This window comes from Ictidomys tridecemlineatus, chromosome 9 (genome assembly GCF_052094955.1).
Source record: "Ictidomys tridecemlineatus isolate mIctTri1 chromosome 9, mIctTri1.hap1, whole genome shotgun sequence".
Lineage (NCBI taxonomy): Eukaryota > Metazoa > Chordata > Mammalia > Rodentia > Sciuridae > Ictidomys > Ictidomys tridecemlineatus.
This window is the reverse complement of record NC_135485.1, coordinates 58967445-58989899: the sequence shown is the minus strand read 5'-3', so window position 1 is coordinate 58989899 and position 22455 is coordinate 58967445. Positions and strand designations below refer to the sequence as shown.

The following is a 22455-nucleotide window of genomic DNA, read 5'->3' as shown; positions in this document are numbered from 1 at the left end:
TGTATATAATCATTTCTGTGATAGCTTTTCTTTTCAAATTCTTTTTTTAAAAGTATTTTTAATTGTAGGTAAACATGATATCTTTATTTATTTTATTTATTTTTATGTGGTGCTGAGGATGGAACCCAGTTCCTCACACTGAGCTACAACCCCAGCCCCTTTTTTCAAATTTTTATGTATTTAATTTTTTATTGTTTTAAAGTACAACCTTGGATATATCATATAGTGTTGACTAGAATCATTAATACCAGGCATGCTTCCATTAATTCCAATATTAAAGGGGATACTTCTAGTAGTTTCACATTAAGAGTGATATTTGCCTATAATTTTGGTTAATAAAAGAAGTTTAGATTCCAAAATTTTCTTTTATTCCTACTTTGCTTGTTTGTTCAGATAGTTTATCAAATGCTTTTCATCATCTGTTGATGATTATATTGTTTTTGTCATTTCAGAGGTTAATGTGATAAATTATACATTTCCCCTCAATTTAAACATTTCTTTTGATAAACCCAAAATGTTTGTGTTATTATATGTTTTTATATATTGCTGGATTTAATTTGATGTAGCTATCAAGGATTGTGAAGGCAGTGGGATTTTACTCTACTAATAAGCTAATTAGCCAATTACTAATTCACCAATAATGGCAGGAATAACATGAAACTCTAGGGTTGGGTTAGAGACAAAGAATATTTTAAATTCACAAAGTGGCCCCTCTGCATGCTATGTACACAGTGAGTTTGCATTGTAATCGAGGAATCTTGGTTTAAGGGTTCAGCACTTTTGAAGCAAATAGTGAAAAAAGCAGCAAAAAGCTAGCCCTGCTTCTCCAGGGGAACAGTTAACATGGTAGTATGCTGTGGTTGCTTTGACCTATTTAGTCGTCTATATAAGTAACTACAGAACCTTCTAAGTATCAGGAGACAAATAAGCCTTTGAATCAGTCATACACCAAGAATACAGAAGGAAACACAAGGCCTGTGGTGGACTCCTTTTCCTGACATTAATTTTCAGGTATATGTTTAGGAATAAAGTAGATCTATGTTTTTTATTATTTTTATTCAGTTGTGTGTAAAATTTATATTGTCTGTAAAGTGGTGGAGCACTTGTCTAGTATGTGTGAGGCACTGGGTTAGATTCTTAGCCCCACATATAAATAAATAAAGGTCCATCAACAACTAAACAAAATATTTTAAAACCCCCCATCATTACATTGTTTGTTCTCTATTGAAAATATCCTTTTTGGAAAATATTTTTTTTTAATATATTTGTAGTTATGAGAACTAAAGAGGATTTTGACTGGTTAATGAGTCAATTTTGAAGGAATTGTATCTGTACCATTGGTATTTATCAGCTTTAAAAAACTTTAATTTGCTTGCATGAAAGTTTCTGTAGTACTTTCCTGGTATGTTTTTTCTATTCTGTTTTACTCCCCACTTTTTTTTTTTGGTTGGTACTGGAGATTAAATCCAGAGCCTAATACATAATAAGCAAGTGTTGTACTACTGAGCTACATCCTCAGCTTTACATTTCTTCATTTTTTTTAAAAAGAGAGAGTGAGAGAGAGAGAGGGAGAGAGAGAGAATTTTTTAATATTTATTTTTTAGCTTTCGGCAGACACAACATCTTTCTTTGTATGTGGTACTGAAGATCGAACCCGGGCCGCACGCATGCCAGATAAGCGCACTACCGCTTGAGCCACATCCCCAGCCCACATTTCTTCATTTTTAAGATTATTTGTTCCTTTTTTTATCTAATTTTAAATTGGATATGATTAGAATTAGTTGTCTTCAAATATAAGCATTTAAAGCTATAGATTGTCATGTTTGACTACAATTTGCTGCATCCTCAATTTGAGATGAAATGTTTTTATTTATTTATTTTTTAGTTTTTTGAAACTTGTCTGGCTGTGTTGTCCAGGCTGTCCTCCAACTCATGAGTTTAAGTTTTCTTCCTACCTCAGCCTTGAAGTAGCTAGGATAGGTACCACTGTGTCCCGCTAGGAAGTATTTCATTATGGTTTTGTGTCACGTTCCTCGAGACAGAAACACTCAGGGTCACTCCAGGGAAACTGGGCTGCATGAAATAACCACACAAGAGACAGAGATACCTTTTTCTTTGGGGGTCCTTTGATGGCTCCTCTGACCTTAAGGGTCCCCAGAAAAAGAGAGAGCAAGTGCGTGCTGACTCTTTTATTGAGGAGAAGCCATTCCAATGAGGCAAGGGGTTAGGCTTTGTGATGTCTGCTGTCAGTAGGTTGACTGACATCTAGGAAGCCCATACCCAAAGGCAGAGCAAGAGAAGGGGACACACAAAGGGCATTTCCATGGAACATTCTATCCTAATCAGGGTAAAGGGGTAATATCACAAAGGAACAGTGAGCGTAGCTCGATCCATGGGGCTGCAGGAAGGCAAGCCTAGGCATGAAGACATATTCTCCTACTTCAACGATGGGGCAGTGTCTAGGGTCACTACGAAAGTGACCAACAGAGCCTCTATCAATCATGGGAACGAAAATACTAGTCATTCAGTGTGACCGCTTCCCACAGTTTTGGTCTGTTTTAAAAAATGTGGGTTGTCATATCTTCTTTGTATCATCAGTTATTTAAAATATTTAAAATTTCAATGCATATGTGACTTTAAAATATAGCTTTTTATTGTTAGCTTTAAATGTAATTGTGTTATAGACAGATGAGGTAGCCAGTATGAACTGTTTCTTTGATTTTTTTGTTGGCCTAGTATGTGATCAGTTCTTAGGTTTTACTTGTATCTGAAAAAAATATTGTTGCTCTTATTGTTAGGTCTAGGGTTATATATTTGTCAGTTATATCAGATTTGTAAATTGTGTTGTCATATTCTGTTTAAGATATTTATTTTAAAATCATGGTTTTGTTCATTTCCCATGTACTTTGGTTTTTACTCTTTCTTATAAGAGATTATTTTACAAGGTGGTACCATCTTAGTATTGCTGTATCTGGTGAATTGACCTTGATACTAGGTAGTGAGCGTTTTTCTTTCTTGTTAGGGTTTTATCTTACAGTCTGTTTTGTCTAATATCATAGCTATTTCAGTTCTCTTCAGCTTAATGTTTGTTTCGTATTTAAGCCTTTTATGTACTTATGGTTAGGTTTGTCTCTTAGGAGTAATATATAGCTGGACTTTGTTTTTAATGCAGTCTGCCCTATGGTTTTTTTAATATGTGTTCAGACCACTTGCCTTATACCTAGATGAATTATATTGATATTTTTGTTATTGCTATCCTATCTTTTGATTCCACTCTTGAGATTTTTCTCTTTTCTTGCCTGTGTTTTATTCCATTTGCTGTAAAAAAAAATATCTGAGGCCAAGTAACTTAAAAAGTAAAGAAGTTTATTTGGCTTATGGTTCTGGTGGCTGGAGAGTTGAAACAGCAAGGTAGTGCTATCCTGGCAAGGGCCAGGATGAACATGGTGGAGAATTGGCAAGGGGAATTGGCCATGTGCAGAAGGGACCAAGCATGTTAGGTGGCCTTATTTTATAACTTGGTCCTGTGTGAGCTGCATTAATCTCTTCTAGAGGTGGTTTTCTTAGGACCTAATTACCTTCTTCTAGGTTCTACCTTTTATAGGTTTTACCACCTCAACACTGCCACATTGGGGACCAATATGTAGCACATGGACCTTTGGGGAACAAACCATATTCAAACAAAAGCTCTTAGCTTTTTAATTAGGCAGTTTAATCCATTACATTTGATGTAACTGTTGATGAAGTATGATTTATGTTTGCCCTTTTGCTTTCGATTTTCTATGTCTTTGTTTATTTTTCAGTTAATGTCTTTTATGTTAAATGTGTATTTTTTATTGTACCATTTAATTATTTTTTTCATTTCTTTTGCTGTGTGGTTTTGAGTTATTCTCTGAGTGGTTATTGTGGGATTCTAATTAACACTCAATTTATTTCGATCTAATTTGGCTTAATATCAACTTAATTTTAATCATATTAACAAACATCATCTTTATACATTGTATGCCCATCAACTGAGATTTATGGTTATTGATTTACCTAATTGTATTTCATACCTGGTATGAGAAAAAGTTTAAAAATACATTTGTACTTACTTTTATATTTACCTATGTAGTTACTTTTACTGGTAGTTTTTATTTTTTTATGTGGATTTGAGTAATTATCCAGTGTCCTTTCATTTTAGCCTGAATGGGAGTTTCTTTAGTGTTTCTTGTAGGATTGGTCTGCTAGTGATAGACTCATTCAATTTTTGTTTATCTAGCAGTGTTTTAATTTCTCCTCATTTTTAAAGGTGTATTTTCTATATAAAGTCTTAGTTGACAGTTTTTTCCTTTCAGTATTTTGAATATGTCATTCCATGGTGTCTGGTGAGAAGTCAGTTATTTTAAAAATGTTTTTTTTAAATTTTAATTAACATATAATTCTACATATTGTGAGTACATTGTGATATTTTAGTCCATGTATATAATATATAATGATCAAATCAGGGTAATTGGTCTGTCACCTCAAACATTTATTATTTCTGTATGTTAAAAACATTAAAACTTCTCTTACCTGATTCTTCTGAAATACATAATTGTTGTAAAGTATAGCTACCCTTCTGTGTTGTAAAACATTAGGAGTTGTTCTTCCTTTTCTGCTGTATTCTGGTACTTATCAACCATCCTCTTCTGTCTCCATCTTTCCCCCTATACTTCCTATCCTTTGGTAACCACTACTCTACTTTTGAGATCAATTTTTTGGTTTCCATGAATGAATGAGATCATGTGATACTTGTCTTTCTGAGAGACTTATTTCACTTAATATAATATCTTCTAGTTCTATCCATTTTGCTGCAAATGACAGAATTTCATTCATTTTTATGGCAGAATAATATCTATTTACATTCATCTGTAGATGGAAATGTAGGTTGATTTTATACCTTGGCTGTTGTGAATAGTGCTGCAATAAACATGGAAATGCAGATGACTCTTAGCATACTAATACCATTTCCTTTAGAAATACACCCAGAGTAGGTTGCTGATCACATGGGTAGTTATTTTTGTAGTTTTTTTTTTAAGAAACTTCCATATTGTTTTCCATAATGTTGTACTAATTTACATTTCCACCCACATTATATGAGTTCCCCTTTTTCTACATCCTTGTCAGCATTTGTCTTTTTGATAATGGCCATTCTTTTTTTCCCCCTTTTTTTGGTGCATTATAATTATATATAACAGTAGGATTTGTTATAATATATTCACACATGCACACAATAATACAGTAAAATTTGATAAATTTCATTCCTCAGTACCTCCTCTTTTCCTCCCCTTCCTCCATCCAACCCCTTCTTCTATTCTACTGGTCTGCCTTCTATTTTTTTTTTTCAATTAGTTACATATGACAGTAGAATGCATTTTGACACATTCACAAATGGAGCACAACTTCTCCCTCCTCTGGCTGTACACAGTGCAGAGTCACACCACTAGTGTAATCATATATAGGGTAATAACGTCTGTCTCATTTTATTGTCCTTCCCATCTCCACAGTCCCACCCCTCCCTTAACTCCCCTCAGCACAGTCCAAAGTTCCTTCATCCACCCCCACCAGCTCCCCAACACTATAGATCAGCATCTGCTTATCACATGACTTTTTTGGGATTGACTTATTTCACTTAGCATGACATTCTCTAGTTCTATCCATTTACCTGCAAATGCCATAATTTCATTTTTCTTTGTGGCCAAGTAATATACTATTGTGTATATGTCCTACATTTTCTTTATCAGTTCATCTCTTTTTTTTAAAGATAGATAGAGAGAGAGAATTTTTTAATATTTAATTTTCAGTTTTTCGTGGACACAACATCTTTATTTTTATGTGGTGCTGAGGATCAAACCCAGCGCCCCGTGCATGCCAGGTGAGTGCATTACCGCTTGAGCCACATACCCAGCCTCATTGGGAGTTTTTACCATGAAAGTATGTTGAATTTTATTAAATGCTTTTTCTGCTTCCAATGAGATAATAATATGGTTTCTTACATTCTGTTGATGTGATATACCATGTTTGTTGATTTGCATATATTGAGCCATCCTTACATTCCTGGGATAAAACCCACTTGAATATGGTGAAAATCTTTTTAATGTGTTGTTGAATTCAGTTTGCCAGTCATTGTTGAGAATTTTTGTGACTTTTCTTTACAGAAATATTGGTCTGTAGCCTACGTTTTTTGTTGTGTCTTTGTCTGGTTTTGGTATCAGGGTAATGCTTGTCTTATAAAATGAATTTGGAAGGATTTTCTCCCTTTAAACTTTTTAGAATAGTTTGAAAGGAATTGGTACTGGTTCTTAAGTTTAGTAGAATTTAGCAGTAAAGTCCTCCAGATCTGGCTTTTCGTTGTTGACTTTATTTTACTACTACTTCAAGTTCACTGCTCACTGTTAATCTGTTATTGGTAGGTTGTGTGTATGTAGGAAATTATTAATTTATTCCAGGTTTTTCAATTTTTTTGCCATAAATTTGTTTGTAATAGGCCCTAATTATCTTTCATATTTTTGTGGTACCAGTTACAGTATCACCTTAAGTTTTGTTTTTAGTTATTTAGAGCTTTTCTTAATCTTATCTAAATTTATTGGTTTTTATTTTAAAAACATTTGGTTTTGTTGATCTTTTGTATTGTTTTCCGTCTTCATTTATTTCTGCTCTGATCTTTATTATTTTTTTCTGTGTAGCTCTTTTGGGGTTTGGTTTCTTTCCTAGTTTATTTAGTTGCATCAAAAGAATATTTAAAGTTTTTCTAATTTTTTGAAATAGGTTCTTACTGGTACATACTTCCTTTTTAGTTCTGCTTTTGCTGTATTGCTAAGTTTTGGTATGTTTTGTTTTCATTTTCATTTGTTTGAAAAAAAAGGTTTAGTTTTCTTAATTTCTTAAAAGGTTGTTCAGAGGGTGATGTTTAATTTCTATGCATTTGTGTAATTTCTGTAGTCCCTCTCCATTGTGGTCAGAGAAAACACATAATTTTGATTTTTTGAATTTGTTGAGACTTGTTTTGTGACCTAACATATGATCTATGCTAGAGAATGTTTCATGTACTAAGGAGTATATATTTTGCAGCTATTGGATAAAGTGTTTTGTAAATGTCTGTTATGTCCATTGGCCAGTGGTATAGATTAAATTTGATGTTTCTTTGTTGATTTTTTTTTTTTCTGGATGATCTGTCCATTAATGAATATGTGGTATTGAAATTCACTACTATTATTATTTATTTTGTCTCTTCCTTTGGTTCTATATTTCCTTATAAAGGAATATATAATATTTGCAGGGTCCAGTGCTGGGTGTGTATACATTTATAATTGTTACCCACTTGCTGAATTGATCCTTTAATCTTTATATTTTATGTCATCTTTTACAGTTTTTGATGTTAAAAGTGGGTTTTATATGAGTACAGCTACTCCTGCTTACTTTTGGTTTACATTTGCAATGAACTATCTTTTTAAAAATTGCTTTACTTTCAGTCAATGCATATCTTTACTGGTGAGTTTCTTTTAGACATCTCAGCTGTGTTAACCTGAAAATCTATACATGATTCATTACCTCTCTTGCCATGTTTAAAATTCTTTGTCCTTGACTTCTTGCAGTCTTACTAGAATTTGTTGAGGTATGCATCTCTTTTATCTCAGACTTACTTAGAGTTTGTTAAGCTTCATGAATATATATACAAATGATTTTCATCAAATCACAGAATTTTTGTCCATTATTTCTTTAATTTTTTCCTATTCTTTTCTGTCCTTCCTTTTGAGACTCCTATTATGCATATGTTGGTATCATTGGTGGTAGACAGTAATCATTGAGGCTCTATCCATCTTTTTTCATTTTTTTCTCTCTGTTCTTCAGACTATATAAGCTCAACTGAAGTATTTTCAAGGTCAGTAGTCCCTTCTTCCTTCCTACTTAAGACTGCTTTTGAGGTCTTCCAGAGATATTGTTGTTTATTGTAGTTTTCTACTTCACAATTTATATTTAGTTCCATTTTATACTTTCTTTTTTTGATATTCTCCCTTTGGTGAGGTGTCATTTGCATACTTTAATTCTTTAGGCAACTTTTTTGGGGGTGGTGGTGAGGGGTCATTGAACCCAGGAGTGTCTTTCTACTGAGCTACGTATCCAGACTTTTTTTTTTTTTTTTTTGAGACAGACTCTCACTAAGTTGCTTAGGCAGGCTTTGAACTTGTGGTTCTCTTGCCTAAGCCTCCCAAGTTACTGGGATTATGGACATGCACGACCACAACTGGCAATGATTTTTTAATTTTTATAAAGCTCTTTGAGCATACCATGCTTCTCTACTTATAGTGGGGTTACATTCTGATAAATTTGTTTTAATTTGAAAGTGCATTTGACACCTAACCTTTTGCACATTTGAGTTTAGCAGTACAGTACGTGTAGAGTATCAGTTGTTTACATTTATGGTCTTATTTTCTTTTTGGAACTTGCACTATCTAGTAACACAAAAAAGTATCATTCAACATATTGTTAGCTTGGTAGAAGATGAACATTTGACATATGGTTTTACTGAATATACGTTACTTTTAAACCATCATAGAATTGAAAAATTATAAGTCAAATCATCTGAAGTCAGGGACTATTTCTGTTTTCCATAGCTGATTTAAAGTCTTTGTGGTAAGTCCAGCATCTGTCCTCAGGGTCAGTTTTTATTGATTGCCATCCACCCCCATGTCCTATTTATATGGCACATAACTTGCCTATTTTTTAGTGTTTTATAATTTTGTTGAGAATTGGACATTTTAAGTAAACATGACAATTCTGAATCTCACCCCCAGTAGTTGCTTGTTGTTACTTGTAGTTTTTGTTCATTGCTTTACTGACTTTTGAATTAATTCTATATTCTTTGTCATGTGTGGTCATTAAAATCTCTACTATGTTTAGTGGTTAGCTAGTGTTGAGACAAAGATTTCCTTAAATGTCTGAAAATTAAATTAAAAATTGAATCTCCCACTCTTCCGAAGTGGGTCTATGTTTGGGGCACAACATCAGTATTAAGCCAGGAAGGTTACAACTTTCCCTTTAGCATCCATTTGCTGATTGATATGTCCTTAAGATCAAAACAGGCCCTTCTAACCAGCAGACTACCGCGGGAGATCAAGCACAGCTGCCCATATGCATCCACACATGCCTCTGTAGGGCCCGGGTGCACAGCTGGCCTGGTCCACCCCTTTGCTGTCAGGGTGGACATTCCCAGAGCCTAGCCTCTGGTGCAGGATTACCCCGTCTGATCAGTGGACTACTGTAGGAGCTGAGATCCAGCCCAGACTGCCCACACCAGCCCACACAGGATCCAAGCTCTCAGTAAGCCTGGTTTACCCCTCCCCAAGTTGGGCAGACACTACCAGAGCCTAGCCTTTGGTGCCCCAGATCCACCCACTCCAACTTAAGCAGGACCCAGATCCAGGATGAAGTAGCATTCATTGAGGGACACCAACAAGGTCTGGAATCCCAACCTCAAGGTGAAGTACAGACACCAGGTACTACAAGAATATAGGGAAGAAGTTAATATCTTAGATCCATGCTGCAGTCCGGCTGCAACAAAATAACCGGGGTGGGGGGGTGGTGGTGACGAGCAACTTGTGTACATTGATACAGCAGGAGTGGGAGCCATTTATTGTAGGACAGGAGGGGGTATATATACATAATTACACACAGCTTATCTTAATTAACGTAAACTAGATACAGCAGTCAACCAATAAGGAATCTCCACACTTAATGGCTCGCTGGCATTAGTTTACAAACCACTCCCTCTGGCAAAATGCCAGGCGCCATCTTGACTTGTTTACAGACCCTAACAGATCCACACTATAAGAAAGGAAGACACATAGACAGCATGAAAAAACAAGGGAAGAAAGTGTCCCAAACAAACCAGGGCACTATAATAACAGAAGGCATGGACAGTGAAGTTGATGAAATATCAGAGAAGGAGTTCAGAAGGTTCATAATTAAAATGATCTGTGAATTAAAGAATGACCTAAATGATCAAATACAAGCAAAAACTGGTCACTCCAACAATGAGAAAAGAGAGCAAAAGATTACTTCACGAGAGAGAGACTGAAGAAAACCAGTCAGAAATTCTTGAAATGAAGGATACAATAAATCAAATAAAAAACTCAATAGAAACATAATCAACAGACTAGATCACTTGGAAGAAAGAACTTCAGATAATGAATACAAAGTATACAATCTGGAAAATAAAGTTGATCACACAGTGAACAAAGTTAAAAACCATGAACAGAACATCCAATAATTATGGGACAGCATCAAAAGACCAAATCTAAGTTATTGGGATAGAGGATGGCACAGTTTCAAAGCAAAGGAATGCACAATCTCTTCAATGAGATAATATCAGAAAATTTCCCAAGCATGAAGAATGAATTGGAAAATCAAATACAAGAGGCTTACAGGACACCAAATGTACAAAATTACAACAGATCTGCACCAAAGCACATTATAATGAAAATGCCTAGCATACAGAATAAGGATAGAATCTTAAAAGCTGCAAGAGGGAATAATCAGATCACATATAGGGGGAGACCATTTTGTATTTCAGCAGATTTTTTCAATCCAGATCCTCAAAGCCAGGAGATCGTGGAACAACATATACCAAGCTCTGAAAGAAAATGGATGCCAACCAAGAATCTTACATACAGCAAAACTAAGCTTTAGATTTGATGATGAAATAAAAACCTCCCATGATAACAAAAGAATTTACAATGAGAAAGTCTGCGCTAGAACATCCTTAGCAAAATATTCCAAGAAGAGGAAATGAAAAAAAATGATGAAAATCAGCAGAGGGAGGAATTACACTAAAGGGAAATCTAATCAGAGGAGAAACCAAGTCACGTTAAATACCAAAAAATTAACAAGAATGGCTGAGAATACAAATCATGTCTCAGTAATAACCCTGAGTGTTAATGGCCGAAACTCACCAATCAAAAGACATAGAATAGAGATTGGATCCAAAAAAAAAAAAAGAAGAAGAAGAAAAAGACCCAATAATATGCTGCCTCCAAGAGACTCATTTCACAGAAAAAGACATTCACAGGTTGAAGGTGAAAGGTTGGGAAAAATCATATCACTCACATGGACTGCGGAAGCAAGCAGGGGTTTCCATCCTCATATCAAATAAAGTAGACTTCAAATTAAAGTCAATCAAAAAGGATAAAGAAGGACACTACACATTGCTCAAGGGAACCATACACCAACAAGACTTAACAATTATAAGTATATATGCCATAAATGATGGAACAGCTATGTTCATCAAACAAACTCTTCTCAAATTTAAGAGTCAAATAGACCACAACACAATAATGTTGGGTGACTTTAACACATCTCTTTCATCACTAGATAGATCTTCCAAACAAAAGCTGAGCAAGGAAACTATACAACTCAATAATATGATCAATTACTTAGACTTAATTGACATATATAGAATATTCCATCTTTTAATGAGAGAATATACTTTCTTCTCAGCAGTACATGGATCTTTCTCTAAAATAGACCATATACTATGCCACAAAACAACTCTTAGCAAATATAAAAAAGGAGAGATACTACTACCCTGCATTCTATCAGATCATAATGGAATGGTATTAGAAATCATTGATAAAATAAGAAATAAAATCCACTCCAACATCTGGAGACTAAATAATATGCTACTGAATGGACAGTGGGTTACAGAAGATATCAAGGAGGAGACTAAAAAATTTTTGGAGGTAAAGGAGAACACAGATATCGAAATCTCTGGGACACCATGAAAACAGTTCTAAGAGGAAAGTTCATTGTAAGGAGTTCATTCCTTAAAAGAAGAAAAAGTCAACAAATAAATGACTTAACATTATATCTCAAAGCCCTAGAAAAAGAAGAACAGATCAACACCAAAAGCAGCACAAGACAGGAAATAATTAAAATCAGAACTGAAATCAATAAAATTGATACAAAAGACACAATTGAAAAAAATGATAGAACAAAAAGTTGTTTCTTTGAAAAATAAAATATATAGACCCTTAGCTATGCTAACAAACAGAAGGAGAGAGAGAACTCAAATTACCAGCATATGTAGTGAAAAAGGTAATATTACGATAGACACTAGAGAAATACGGAAGATAATTAGAAATTATTTTTGAAAACTTATTCTCCAATAAAATAGAAGATATCGAAGACATCGACAGATTTCTAGAGTCATATAATTTGCCCAAATTGAATCAGGATGATATACACAATTTAAACAGATCAATTTCAAGTGACGAAATAGCAGATGCTATCAAAATCTACCAACCAAGAAAAGCCCAGGACCAGACAGATAAACAGCTGAGTTCTAGAAGACCTTTAAAGAAGAACTAATACCAATACTCTGCAATTTATTTCAGGAAATAGAAAAAGAGGCAGCACTTCCAAACTCATTCTATGAGGCCAATATCACTCTGACTCCAAAACCAGGCAAAGACACACATAAAAAAAAAAAAAAAACAGCTTTAGACCAATATCTCTAATGAACATAGATGCAAAAATTCTCAATAAAATTCTGGCAAATCAAATACAAAAACATATCAAAAAGATCATGCACCAAGATCAAGTGGGATTCATTCCAGGGATACAAGCTTAGTTCAGCATATGGAAATCAATAAATGTAATTTATCACATCAGTAGATTTAAAGTAAGAGTCATATGATCATCTAAATAGAAGCAGGAAAAGCATTTGAAAAAATACAGCACCCCTTCATGTTCAAAACACTAGAAAAACTAGGGATAACAGGAGCATATCTCAACATCATAAAGGTTTTCTATGCTAAGCCCCAGGCCAACATCATTCTGAATGGAGAAAAATTGAAGGCATTCCCTCTAAAAACTGGAACAAGACAGGGATGCCCTCTTTCACCACTTCTATTTAAGATAGTCTTGAAACACTGGCCAGAGCAAATAGATGAAAGAAATTAAAGGGATACACATAGGAAAAGAAGAACTCAAATTGGCACTATTTGCTGATGATATGATTCTATACATGGAAGACCCTAAAAGTTCCACCAGAAAACTTCTAGAACTAATAAACGAATTCAGCAAAGTAGCAGGATATAAAATCAACACCCATAAATCAAAGGCATTTCTGTATATTAGTGACAAATCCTCAGAAACGGAAATGAGGAAAACTACCCCATTTTCAATAGCTTAAAAAAAAAAAATGGAATCAACTTAGCAAAAGAGGTGAAAGATTTATATAATGAAAATCACAGAATCCTAAAGAAAGAAGTCAAAGAAGACCTTAGAAGATGGAATGATCTAACTTGCTCTTGGATAGGCAGAATTAATATTATCAAAATGACCATACTTCCAAAAGCTCTATACAGATTTAATGCAATTCCGATAAAAATTCCAATGACATTCCTCATAGAAATAGAAAAGGCAATCAGGAAATTCATCCTGCAATTCTTAGCAGACCTTAAACTATACTACAGAGCAATAGTAACAAAAACAGCATGGTATTGGCATCAAAACAGACTGATAGATCAATGGCACAGAATAGAGGACACAAAGACTAACCCACAAAACTACAATTATCTTGTATTAGACAAAGGTACCAAGAACATTCATTGGAGAAAAGATAGCATCTTCAACAATTGGTGCTGAGAAAACTTGAAATCCATATGCAACAATATGAAATTAAAGTCCTGTCTCTCACCATGCATAAAACTCAACTCAAAATGAATTTAGGACTTAGGAATACAACCAGAGACCCTGTGTCTAATAGAAGAGAAAGTAGGCCCTAATCTCCATTAAGTGGGATTAGGCCCCAACTTCCTTAATAAGACTGCTGTGGCGCAAGAATTAAAATCAAGAATCAATAAATGGGATGGACTCAAACTAAAAAGTGTCTTCTCATCAAAAGAAACAATCTGTGAGGTGAATAGAGAACCTGCATATTGGGAGCAGATCTTTACCCCTCACACATCAGATAGAGCACTAATCTCTAGGGTATATAAAGAATTCAAAAACCTAAGCACAACAAAAAAACCAAATAACCCAATCAATAAATGGGCCAAGGACCTGACGAGAGACTTCTCAGAAGATGATATACAATCAGTCAACAAATACATGAAAAAATGTTCATCATTAGCAATTAGAGAAATGTAAATCAAAACCACTCAGAATGGCAACTATTATATATACAAATAACAAAAAGTGTTGGTGAAGATGTGGGGAAAAAGGTATACTCATCCATTGCTGGTGGAACTGCAAATTGGTGCACCAATATGGAAAAGCAGTATGGAGATTTCTTGGAAAACTGGAAATGGAACCACCATTTGACCTAGCTATCCCTCTCCTTGGTCTATACCCAAAGGACTTAAAAATGGCATACTACAGGGAGACACCACATCTTTATAGCAGCACAATTCACAATAGCTAAACTGTGGAACCTATCTAGACACCCTTCAATAGATGAATGGATAAAAAAAATGTGGCAATATATACACAATGGAATACTACTCAGCAATAAGAATAAAATCATGGAATTTGCAGGTAAATGGATGGAGTTAGAGAAGATAATGCTAAGTGAAGTTAGCCAATCCCCAAAAAACCCAAATGCCGAATGTTTTCTTTGATATAAGGAGGCTGTTTCATAGTGAAATAGGGAGATAGGAGGCATGGGAAGAATAGATGAACTCTAGATAGGGGACAGAGGTAGGGGGGGAAGCGGGGGCATGGGGTTATTAATGAGGGTGGAATGTAGTGATCATTATTATCCAAAGTACAGGTATGAAGGCATGTATTGGTGTGAATGTACTGTGTAACAGAGATATGAAAAATTGTGCTCTATATGTTTAATAAGAATTGTAATGCATTCTGCTGTCTTATATAAATAAAAATAAGGTAAAAAAAATCAACAGACACAAAGACCAATGGTATAGAATAGGACACAAGACAAACCCACATAAATAACAGTTATCTCATACTAAACAAAGTTGTCATAAACATAACATTGTGGAAAATATAGCCTCTTCAACAAATGGTGCTGGGAAAACTGGAAATCTGTATTTAACAAAATGAGATTATTCTTCTGTCTCTCACCATGCAGAAAACTCAAAAAGTGGATTAAAGATTTAGGCATTCGAATAGAGACCCTGAAGAAATGTGGGCTGGGGATGTGGCTCAAGCGGTAGCGCACTCGCCTGGCATGTGCGGGGTGCTGGGTTTGATCCTCAGCACCACATAAAAATAAAGATGTTGTGTCCACCGAATACTAAAAATAAATAAATATATAAATAAATATTAAAAAATTCTTTCTCTCTTAAAAAAAAAAAAATAGAGACCCTGCGCCTAATAGAAGTAAAAGTAGGCCCAAATCTTCATTTTGTCAACTTGCTTAGGATCAGAATTCTTTGTCAAGACTCCTCAATTGCAAGAAGTAAAAGCAAGAATCAATAAATGGGATTGTATCAAACTAAAAAGCTTCTTCAAAAGAAAGAAAACAATAACACAAAGATATAGCTTACAGAATGGGAGAAAATCTCTGTTATCTGCACCTCAGATAGAACATTAATCTCTAGGATAGTGGAAGATCATTTGATTCAACAAGGGAATGAAGGGAAAGAAGGGTGAATAGGAACAAGAAAGACAGTAGATGTATCAGACATAATTTTCCTATGTTCATATATGAATGCACGACCAGTGTAACTTCACATCTTGTAATAACCACAAGAATGGGAAATTATTCTCCATATATTTATGTCAAAATATACTCTACTGTCGTGTATATAAAAAGAATAAATAAAAAAAAAACCTGGGGGCTGGGATTGTGGCTCAGTGGTAGAGCACTTGTCTAGCACATGTGAGGCCCTGGGCTCGATTCTCAGCACCTCATAAAAATAAATAAAATAAAGGTATTGTGTCCAACTACTTCTAGAAAATAAATGTTTAAAAAAAATACAGAGGTGAGAGATTGGGTATTTTTGTTTTTTTCTGGGCATGTGCGTTGTCCTTTGCATGTTCATGGTCTTAAATTTCCAGGAGTACATAAGAACTTTTCAAAGCCATTATGGACATCTCTTTCCCAAGCTTTTCATATTAAGCTTTTTGGTTAGTCTGTTATTTGTCCCAGTTATTACCATCACTTATACTTTCCTGTAATTTTTTTTTTCAAACACTTGCTCAGTTCTAGTCCTCTTCTCCAGGGAGAAGTCTCTCAACATTGGATAAGAATCAGATAATTACTATACAGGTCTGATAATGGCTTTTTGAAAATGAGGCTTTGAAAGAGTTCCAGCTTTGATTTGTTTTTGTTGCTCTAGTGGCTTCAAAGTTGCTCTGTCAGTGTGGAATAAGAATAAATAAAAACTATATAAATCATTCTTAATCAGATTCTAACATTTTTCTTCTTAAGTGAATAAACACTTCCTGGGGTTTTTTTAGTAATGCATTGCTTTTTCTTTTTCCCTCAGAGTTGGCATGAGTTTATTAGAAAGTGAGATAAGAATGTATAGTAGGCACTGTAATAGGATGCCTCTGGACAGACTGTGTATGTTGTAGATTTTCGGGGTTTGGGTTTCCTAAAAACTGAGGTTTTTGGCTTTCTTTGTTATTGTCACATTCTGTTATACCTCTTTAAGTGGTTTGTTACTCCTTTTTTAGGGCTCAGAAAATTTTCTTTCTGAGGGTTGTAAAGATCTCGTCACAAGGGGTGGGTATTACATGATCTTGGAATAATAATTCCCTTAACAGGCTATAATTATCTATGGCTGGGGAAGGTTTGACATATCAGTTCCCATTTTCAGAAGCTTGTCTGCTTTGGTAAATAACATTCCCTGTGCTTCCTGGTTCTGTGACCCATGGATTCTTTTTTGATATATGTTCACTGTCCTGTCTAAGTAATTGCCCTTCGTAGTCCTTTCCCCACTCACATGTTCATGGCCACCTGTTTGCCTAATATTACCCCCTCAAGGACTTGGGCCCCTAACTTATTTTAGGGTAATTGGGCATCAACCTATTCTGGCTGCCCCTGCTTAGAGACGTCAATGATGTGTGCAAAGCTGATCACTGTCCTTGCATTCTGTCATGTGGGGTATGGATGTTTAAGGGTATTCAGCATCAAAGTCCATGGTAAATGTCAGGAAGAAGAGATCCTGATATAAGTTTTCATAGTTGCAGTTGCTGAGCATTTGGACTAGATATACATGTGGTAGTGATCATGCTTAGACATGTATTAGAACTCCCACCAATTTGAGCCTTCAGTGAGGTCCCATGAGGTTCTATTGATATAGATGGAGATGAAAGTATAAGAGGAAGGTTAAGAGGCTTTTTTTTTTTTTTTTTTAAATGGGCTCTGACTTTCAGAAATCCTGTTGTAACTGACTTTCAGTCTTTGCCAAGGTGTTGCCCTGGCCAGGAGCCTTCCAGTTTGTCAGTTGGTAAGACCTGCCTTCCAGAAAGACTAAAAAAACACTTCTAGCCTCTCATCCTGAAGGACTGGATTTCAGTTGTGGCCTTTTGGTCCTACTGGAGGGTTGTTCTGGCCAGAGACTTTCAGTTGCCTCAAGAAATCCCTCCAGTCACCAAGAATCCAAAGTGTAGAATGAAAGTTCAAAAAAGGCTTAACAGGGCAGAAACAAAAAATATTAGATAGTAAATACATAAACCAGCAACAGTTGTTTGTTATTATGAAATTTTATGTACTGTACATGATTGCATATGCTATACTTTTATATAGCTGGCAGCACAGTAAGTTTGTTTACATCAGCATCACCACAAACACCTGAATAATGTGGTGTACTGTGATTATGAAGGCATTGATGTCAGTACGTGATAGGAATTTTGCAATTCTATACCCTTATGAAACCATCATCACATACGCATTTGTTGTTGATGAAGTATCATGCTTAATGATTATATTATAGGATGATTTTGAAAGTTTTTACTTTTTTTTTTTATTTTATAGAGTGGCAAATTTTTGGAGGTCCTGTTCTAACTTTGGTTGATTTTTTTAAAAAATCTGTTTCTTCTTGAGTGAGCTTTGTTCTGTCTTTCAAGAAATTTGTCCTTCTGTTCTATGATGTTGAATTTATGAGCATACAATTCTTCTCACTTTTGAAATATTTTTCTTTTCTCTATAATGTAATATAAATACTCTAAGATGAAGTCTTTTTTATGATAACATTTATTCTGTCTCATGTGGGGCTGTTTGTCTTGCAGTTTGAAATCTGTCATCAAAAATATAGAACCTATAGGGTTACTTAAGAATTGAAGATGAGCCTTGCGTAGTGGCACACGCCTCTAATCCCAGTGGCTACAGAGACTGAGGCAGGAGAATTGGGGGTTCAAAGCCAGCCTCAGCAATGGCGAGGTGCTTAGGAACTCAGTGAGACCCTGCTCTAAATAAAATACAAAAATAGGGCTGGGGATGTGGCTTAGTGGTCAAGTGCCCCTGACTTCAATGCCTGGTAACACGCCCCCCCTTCCCAAAAAAGGAATTAACCAAGATGAAGTGATGTGTTTATGTATGTGTCCATACATATGTTTTTGACAAGCCCAAATTTTAGGTTCATAATATAAATAGTGAAATCTGAAAAGAAAGAATTCTTTTGAAGTTTCATTATCTTAACAGAATATTTTTTAATTTCTTTAAATGTCTGACATTAAATACAGTAGAATTCAATTTAGAAAGTGTTTTGTTTCATAATGTACATTTTTTGTCTTGTATTGCAATTCTGAGTCTTACAAGTTTTATTTTTATTTTCTGCTTTAGGCAATCCTTTATCACAGGATATTCTCAACTTATACCAGGACCCAGATGGAACACGAAAGCTACTGAACTTCATGCTTGACAATCTTGCAGGTAACTATTAATGACAAAAGGAGTATACTCTCCAGATAATATCATGGTAGAACATTATTCTTTTCATAAATGGAGTGCTTTCTGTTTATTAAGCAATGTTCTAGGAAATTTAGTTACATAATTTTAATTTTTCTAAGAACCTAGGTGGAAGGAATTTTTCTAATTCACATTTTACAGTTACATCTTCACTGAATCAGATACTAATCATCTGCATATAGCTGATTAATGCCTGAGCTATCAACCAAAGATTGTGCTTTGCTTTTTGTAACAATAATATATAATTCTTAGTTGTTTTAATTTGGTACACATTACCTGGAACCCATACATGTTACACATTTTTTTAAAAAATTATTTTTTAGTTTTAGGTGGACAGAATATCTTTATTTTATTTTTATGTGGTGCTGAGAATCGAGCCCAGTGCCTCGTGCGTGCTAGGCAAGTGCATTACCATTTGATCCACATCCCCAGCCCCCACATTTTTTTAATGAATAAAATGATAGTTCGATTTAAAGTTTTAACTTTGTGTGTGAATGCATAACCATGCATGTACTCTGTTTTAAATTTTCTGTTTTTAGTAAATTATGTGAGGTTTTCAACACTTTATTATAAAGTTAGCTTTATGTTAGAATGATTTTGCTCAGCTGTAGTCTAAGTGTTCTGAGCATGTTTAATATAGGGTAGGCTAAGTGATAATGTTTGGTAAGTTAATTGTATTAAATGCATTTTTGACTTAACATAATAAACTAATTGGGATTTAACCCCATTGTAAATCAAGGAGCTTTTGTAGTTTGATTTACTGTACATTTGTGGAAATTTTGCAGGCAAACTTTTTTTTTTTTCTTTTGTACTGGGAATTGAACCTGGGAGTACTTTACCACTATGTTCCATCCTCAGCCCTTTTTTATTTTTTGTTTTGGAACGGACTCTCACTAACTTGTTGAGGGTTTTGCTAAATTGCTAAGGTTGGTCTCCAACTTGTGATCCTCCTGTCTCAGTTTTCTGAGTTGCTGGAATTTCAGCCATCACCACTGTGCCTGACACAAGCAGGTTTTTAAATTAATAACATTAGAGTCACGGGACTAAAATGGTTGTATTCCATATACAATGTTTTCTTATATTAGATGGCTATTAAGTGTTTTATTTAAAATTTTTTTCCCTTTGCCTAAGTTTTCAAAGTGTAGGTAAAAGTTGGAGATACTACTGAATTCAGATAGTTTCCTTGGAATAATATCTTTTTAAATACAGAATTCTGAAACAGCTTCAGAAATCATAAATTTATATTATAGTAGCCCTTATTACAATATTTTGGCTTTACTCTTTTTTAATTCTATCAAAAAAGACACCTTCCCTCCAATATACAAAAAGTAGGGTTTATAATAGGGAAAAACCAGTTAACATCATTTAAAATGTTTTGGTTAAAAAGACTTAAAGTTGATTGATGGAAGAAAAGTTAGCATGTGCATTAGAGATTTTTTCATTAAGTACTAGAAATATGTGAAAATTAAGCTGTACACATCATATGTGCTATTTCCAACTTACTTCACAGTTAAATATCTTTCTTGTCTGTATAGATGTAGCCAGTTAATTCAGTTATTGATGTGTGTATGTAATTTTTAAGGTATTCTTCATCTGTTTTAGATAAAAGCTGCTTGATGTTATATATTTTGTAAATACCTTTTCCTATGCTTAATTTATTTTTTGTTGAACAAAACTACTTTAACATACTCCAACTTACTGAGTTTTCTGATATAGTAATGTTTCTGTTTCCTCTTTAAGAATTTTTACCTACCGCCTTGATCATGTTATATAGATACTCATATTTTTTCTTTGCTATACTTAAGAATGTAACCTTCCTGAAATTGATGTTTGTATAAGGTAGGAATTCATGTTTTTTTCCGTATGTGTATTGTATTAACCCTGAACCATTTATTGATGAGACTGTCTTTTCATTATTGTGGTTTTTTTTTGTATGTGTATATGTGCTATCTTTGTAATAAATCAGGTGTCAGTGTATGTGTATGTGTGTGTGTTTTGGGATTTTTTTGTTTTCTTCCATTGGTCAGTCTTTCTTTCAGAGCTTTATAATTATACATTGTAGTTGAGTTTATCCCGACAAACTCATACGTGCATGGATTTTGATTTTAGTTTGTGTTCCATTAGTCTTTATGGCAGTTTAACAGTGTCTTTGATTATGATAGCTTTTATAAAAAATCTTGAGATCTAGTAGAGTAAGTCTTCCCTCTTTATCTGATTGTGATGAATCTTGACTAGCTTTGGCCATGTGATTTTTTTACTTTATATTTTTATGAAAATTTTTGGAAGTAGGCTTTTCTTCTCTCCCTTCTCAAAAGGTATAAGGATATTATTTGGAACTATATTGAATCTATAGATTGCTTTGGAATAATTGATATATTTATGTCAGTGGATCTTATTTCATTTTTCATGGCTTCTATAATTTTGGTATTGAGTTGTACATTTCTGTATTGCCATTTTATATAAATTCTAAGTATAGACTGTTTTATTATAGTATTTTGGACACAAGACAGGTAACAATTTATGGAATATCCTTGAATTTTGTATATTTATGATACCATGCTAAACATTTGCTAAATGCCTTTGCTAAAATGTTTTCAACCACTTTTCTAAACTGTTCTTTTAATCATGATACGTTTTTTTCATTTTAATTTGTACCATTGTAACATCTGCAAAAAATGATGGTTTTATTATTTTCTTTCTCATATACATATATTTTTTCTTTCTTTTTCTTCCTTTATCTTTTTCTCTTTTTCTCTCTTTGTTTCTTTTGTGGTACTGGGGTTTGAATCCAAGGCTTGTTCATGTTGGGCAAGTGCTGTCCTACAGAATTACATCCACAATCCTTATTTATTTATTTTCTTGCCTATTGCACTTTCTAAGATCATCAGTAAAACTGCTAATTAAAAGTGGTGATAGTGAATATCCTTGTCAAATTTCACAATTTATTAACTTCTAGTAGTTTTACAGTTAAATGTGATATTCATAGTAGTTTTTATATAGATAAGCTTTACCGGATTAAGGAAGTTTTTCTAATCTTAGTTTGCCAGCAGAGATTTTTTTGTTTGTTCATTTGGTTTTTTTGAGATGAGGCCTTGTCTTGTTGCCCAGGCTGGCCTTGAATTTACCATCTTTCTGTCTAATGGAATTGCTGGGAAGATAGGCAAGTATCAATGTAACCAGCCAAGGGAGTTTTTTCTTGAGGATTAGATATTTTTTAGCCTTTATTCTCTTAGTATAATAATTATATTGATTATTTTTGTATGTTATTCTACCTTTGTATTCCTGGAATAAATCCATATCGGTTGTGCTATATTATAATTCTTTTTATATATTATCCCCAGATTTTCAGTTTGTTACTATTCTGCTTAGAATTATTTATGTCTGTGGATGAGTCTGAATGACCATTAATTTTCTTTCTTCATTGTTTTTGTCAGGTTTTTTATACTGGCTTTATAAACTTTGTGGGGAATTCATATTATTTTAAAGAGTTTGAGATTGGTATTTTTTCTATCCTAGATATTCAGCAAAGCATATCTGGGCCTGAGGTTCCT

The 22455-nt window shown here is 34.1% G+C and overlaps 1 protein-coding gene across 2 annotated transcripts in view; it reads left to right on the top strand.

The window, feature by feature from the left end:
• Positions 1–22455, top strand: part of Cnot6l (CCR4-NOT transcription complex subunit 6 like) — a 101591-nt gene that overhangs the window by 40393 nt on the left and 38743 nt on the right. For both annotated transcript variants that reach the window (XM_078021443.1, XM_013363744.4), the window contains one exon: positions 18779–18868. In XM_078021443.1, the coding sequence (XP_077877569.1) occupies positions 18779–18868 (90 nt within the window). The remainder of the gene's footprint in view (positions 1–18778; positions 18869–22455) is intronic.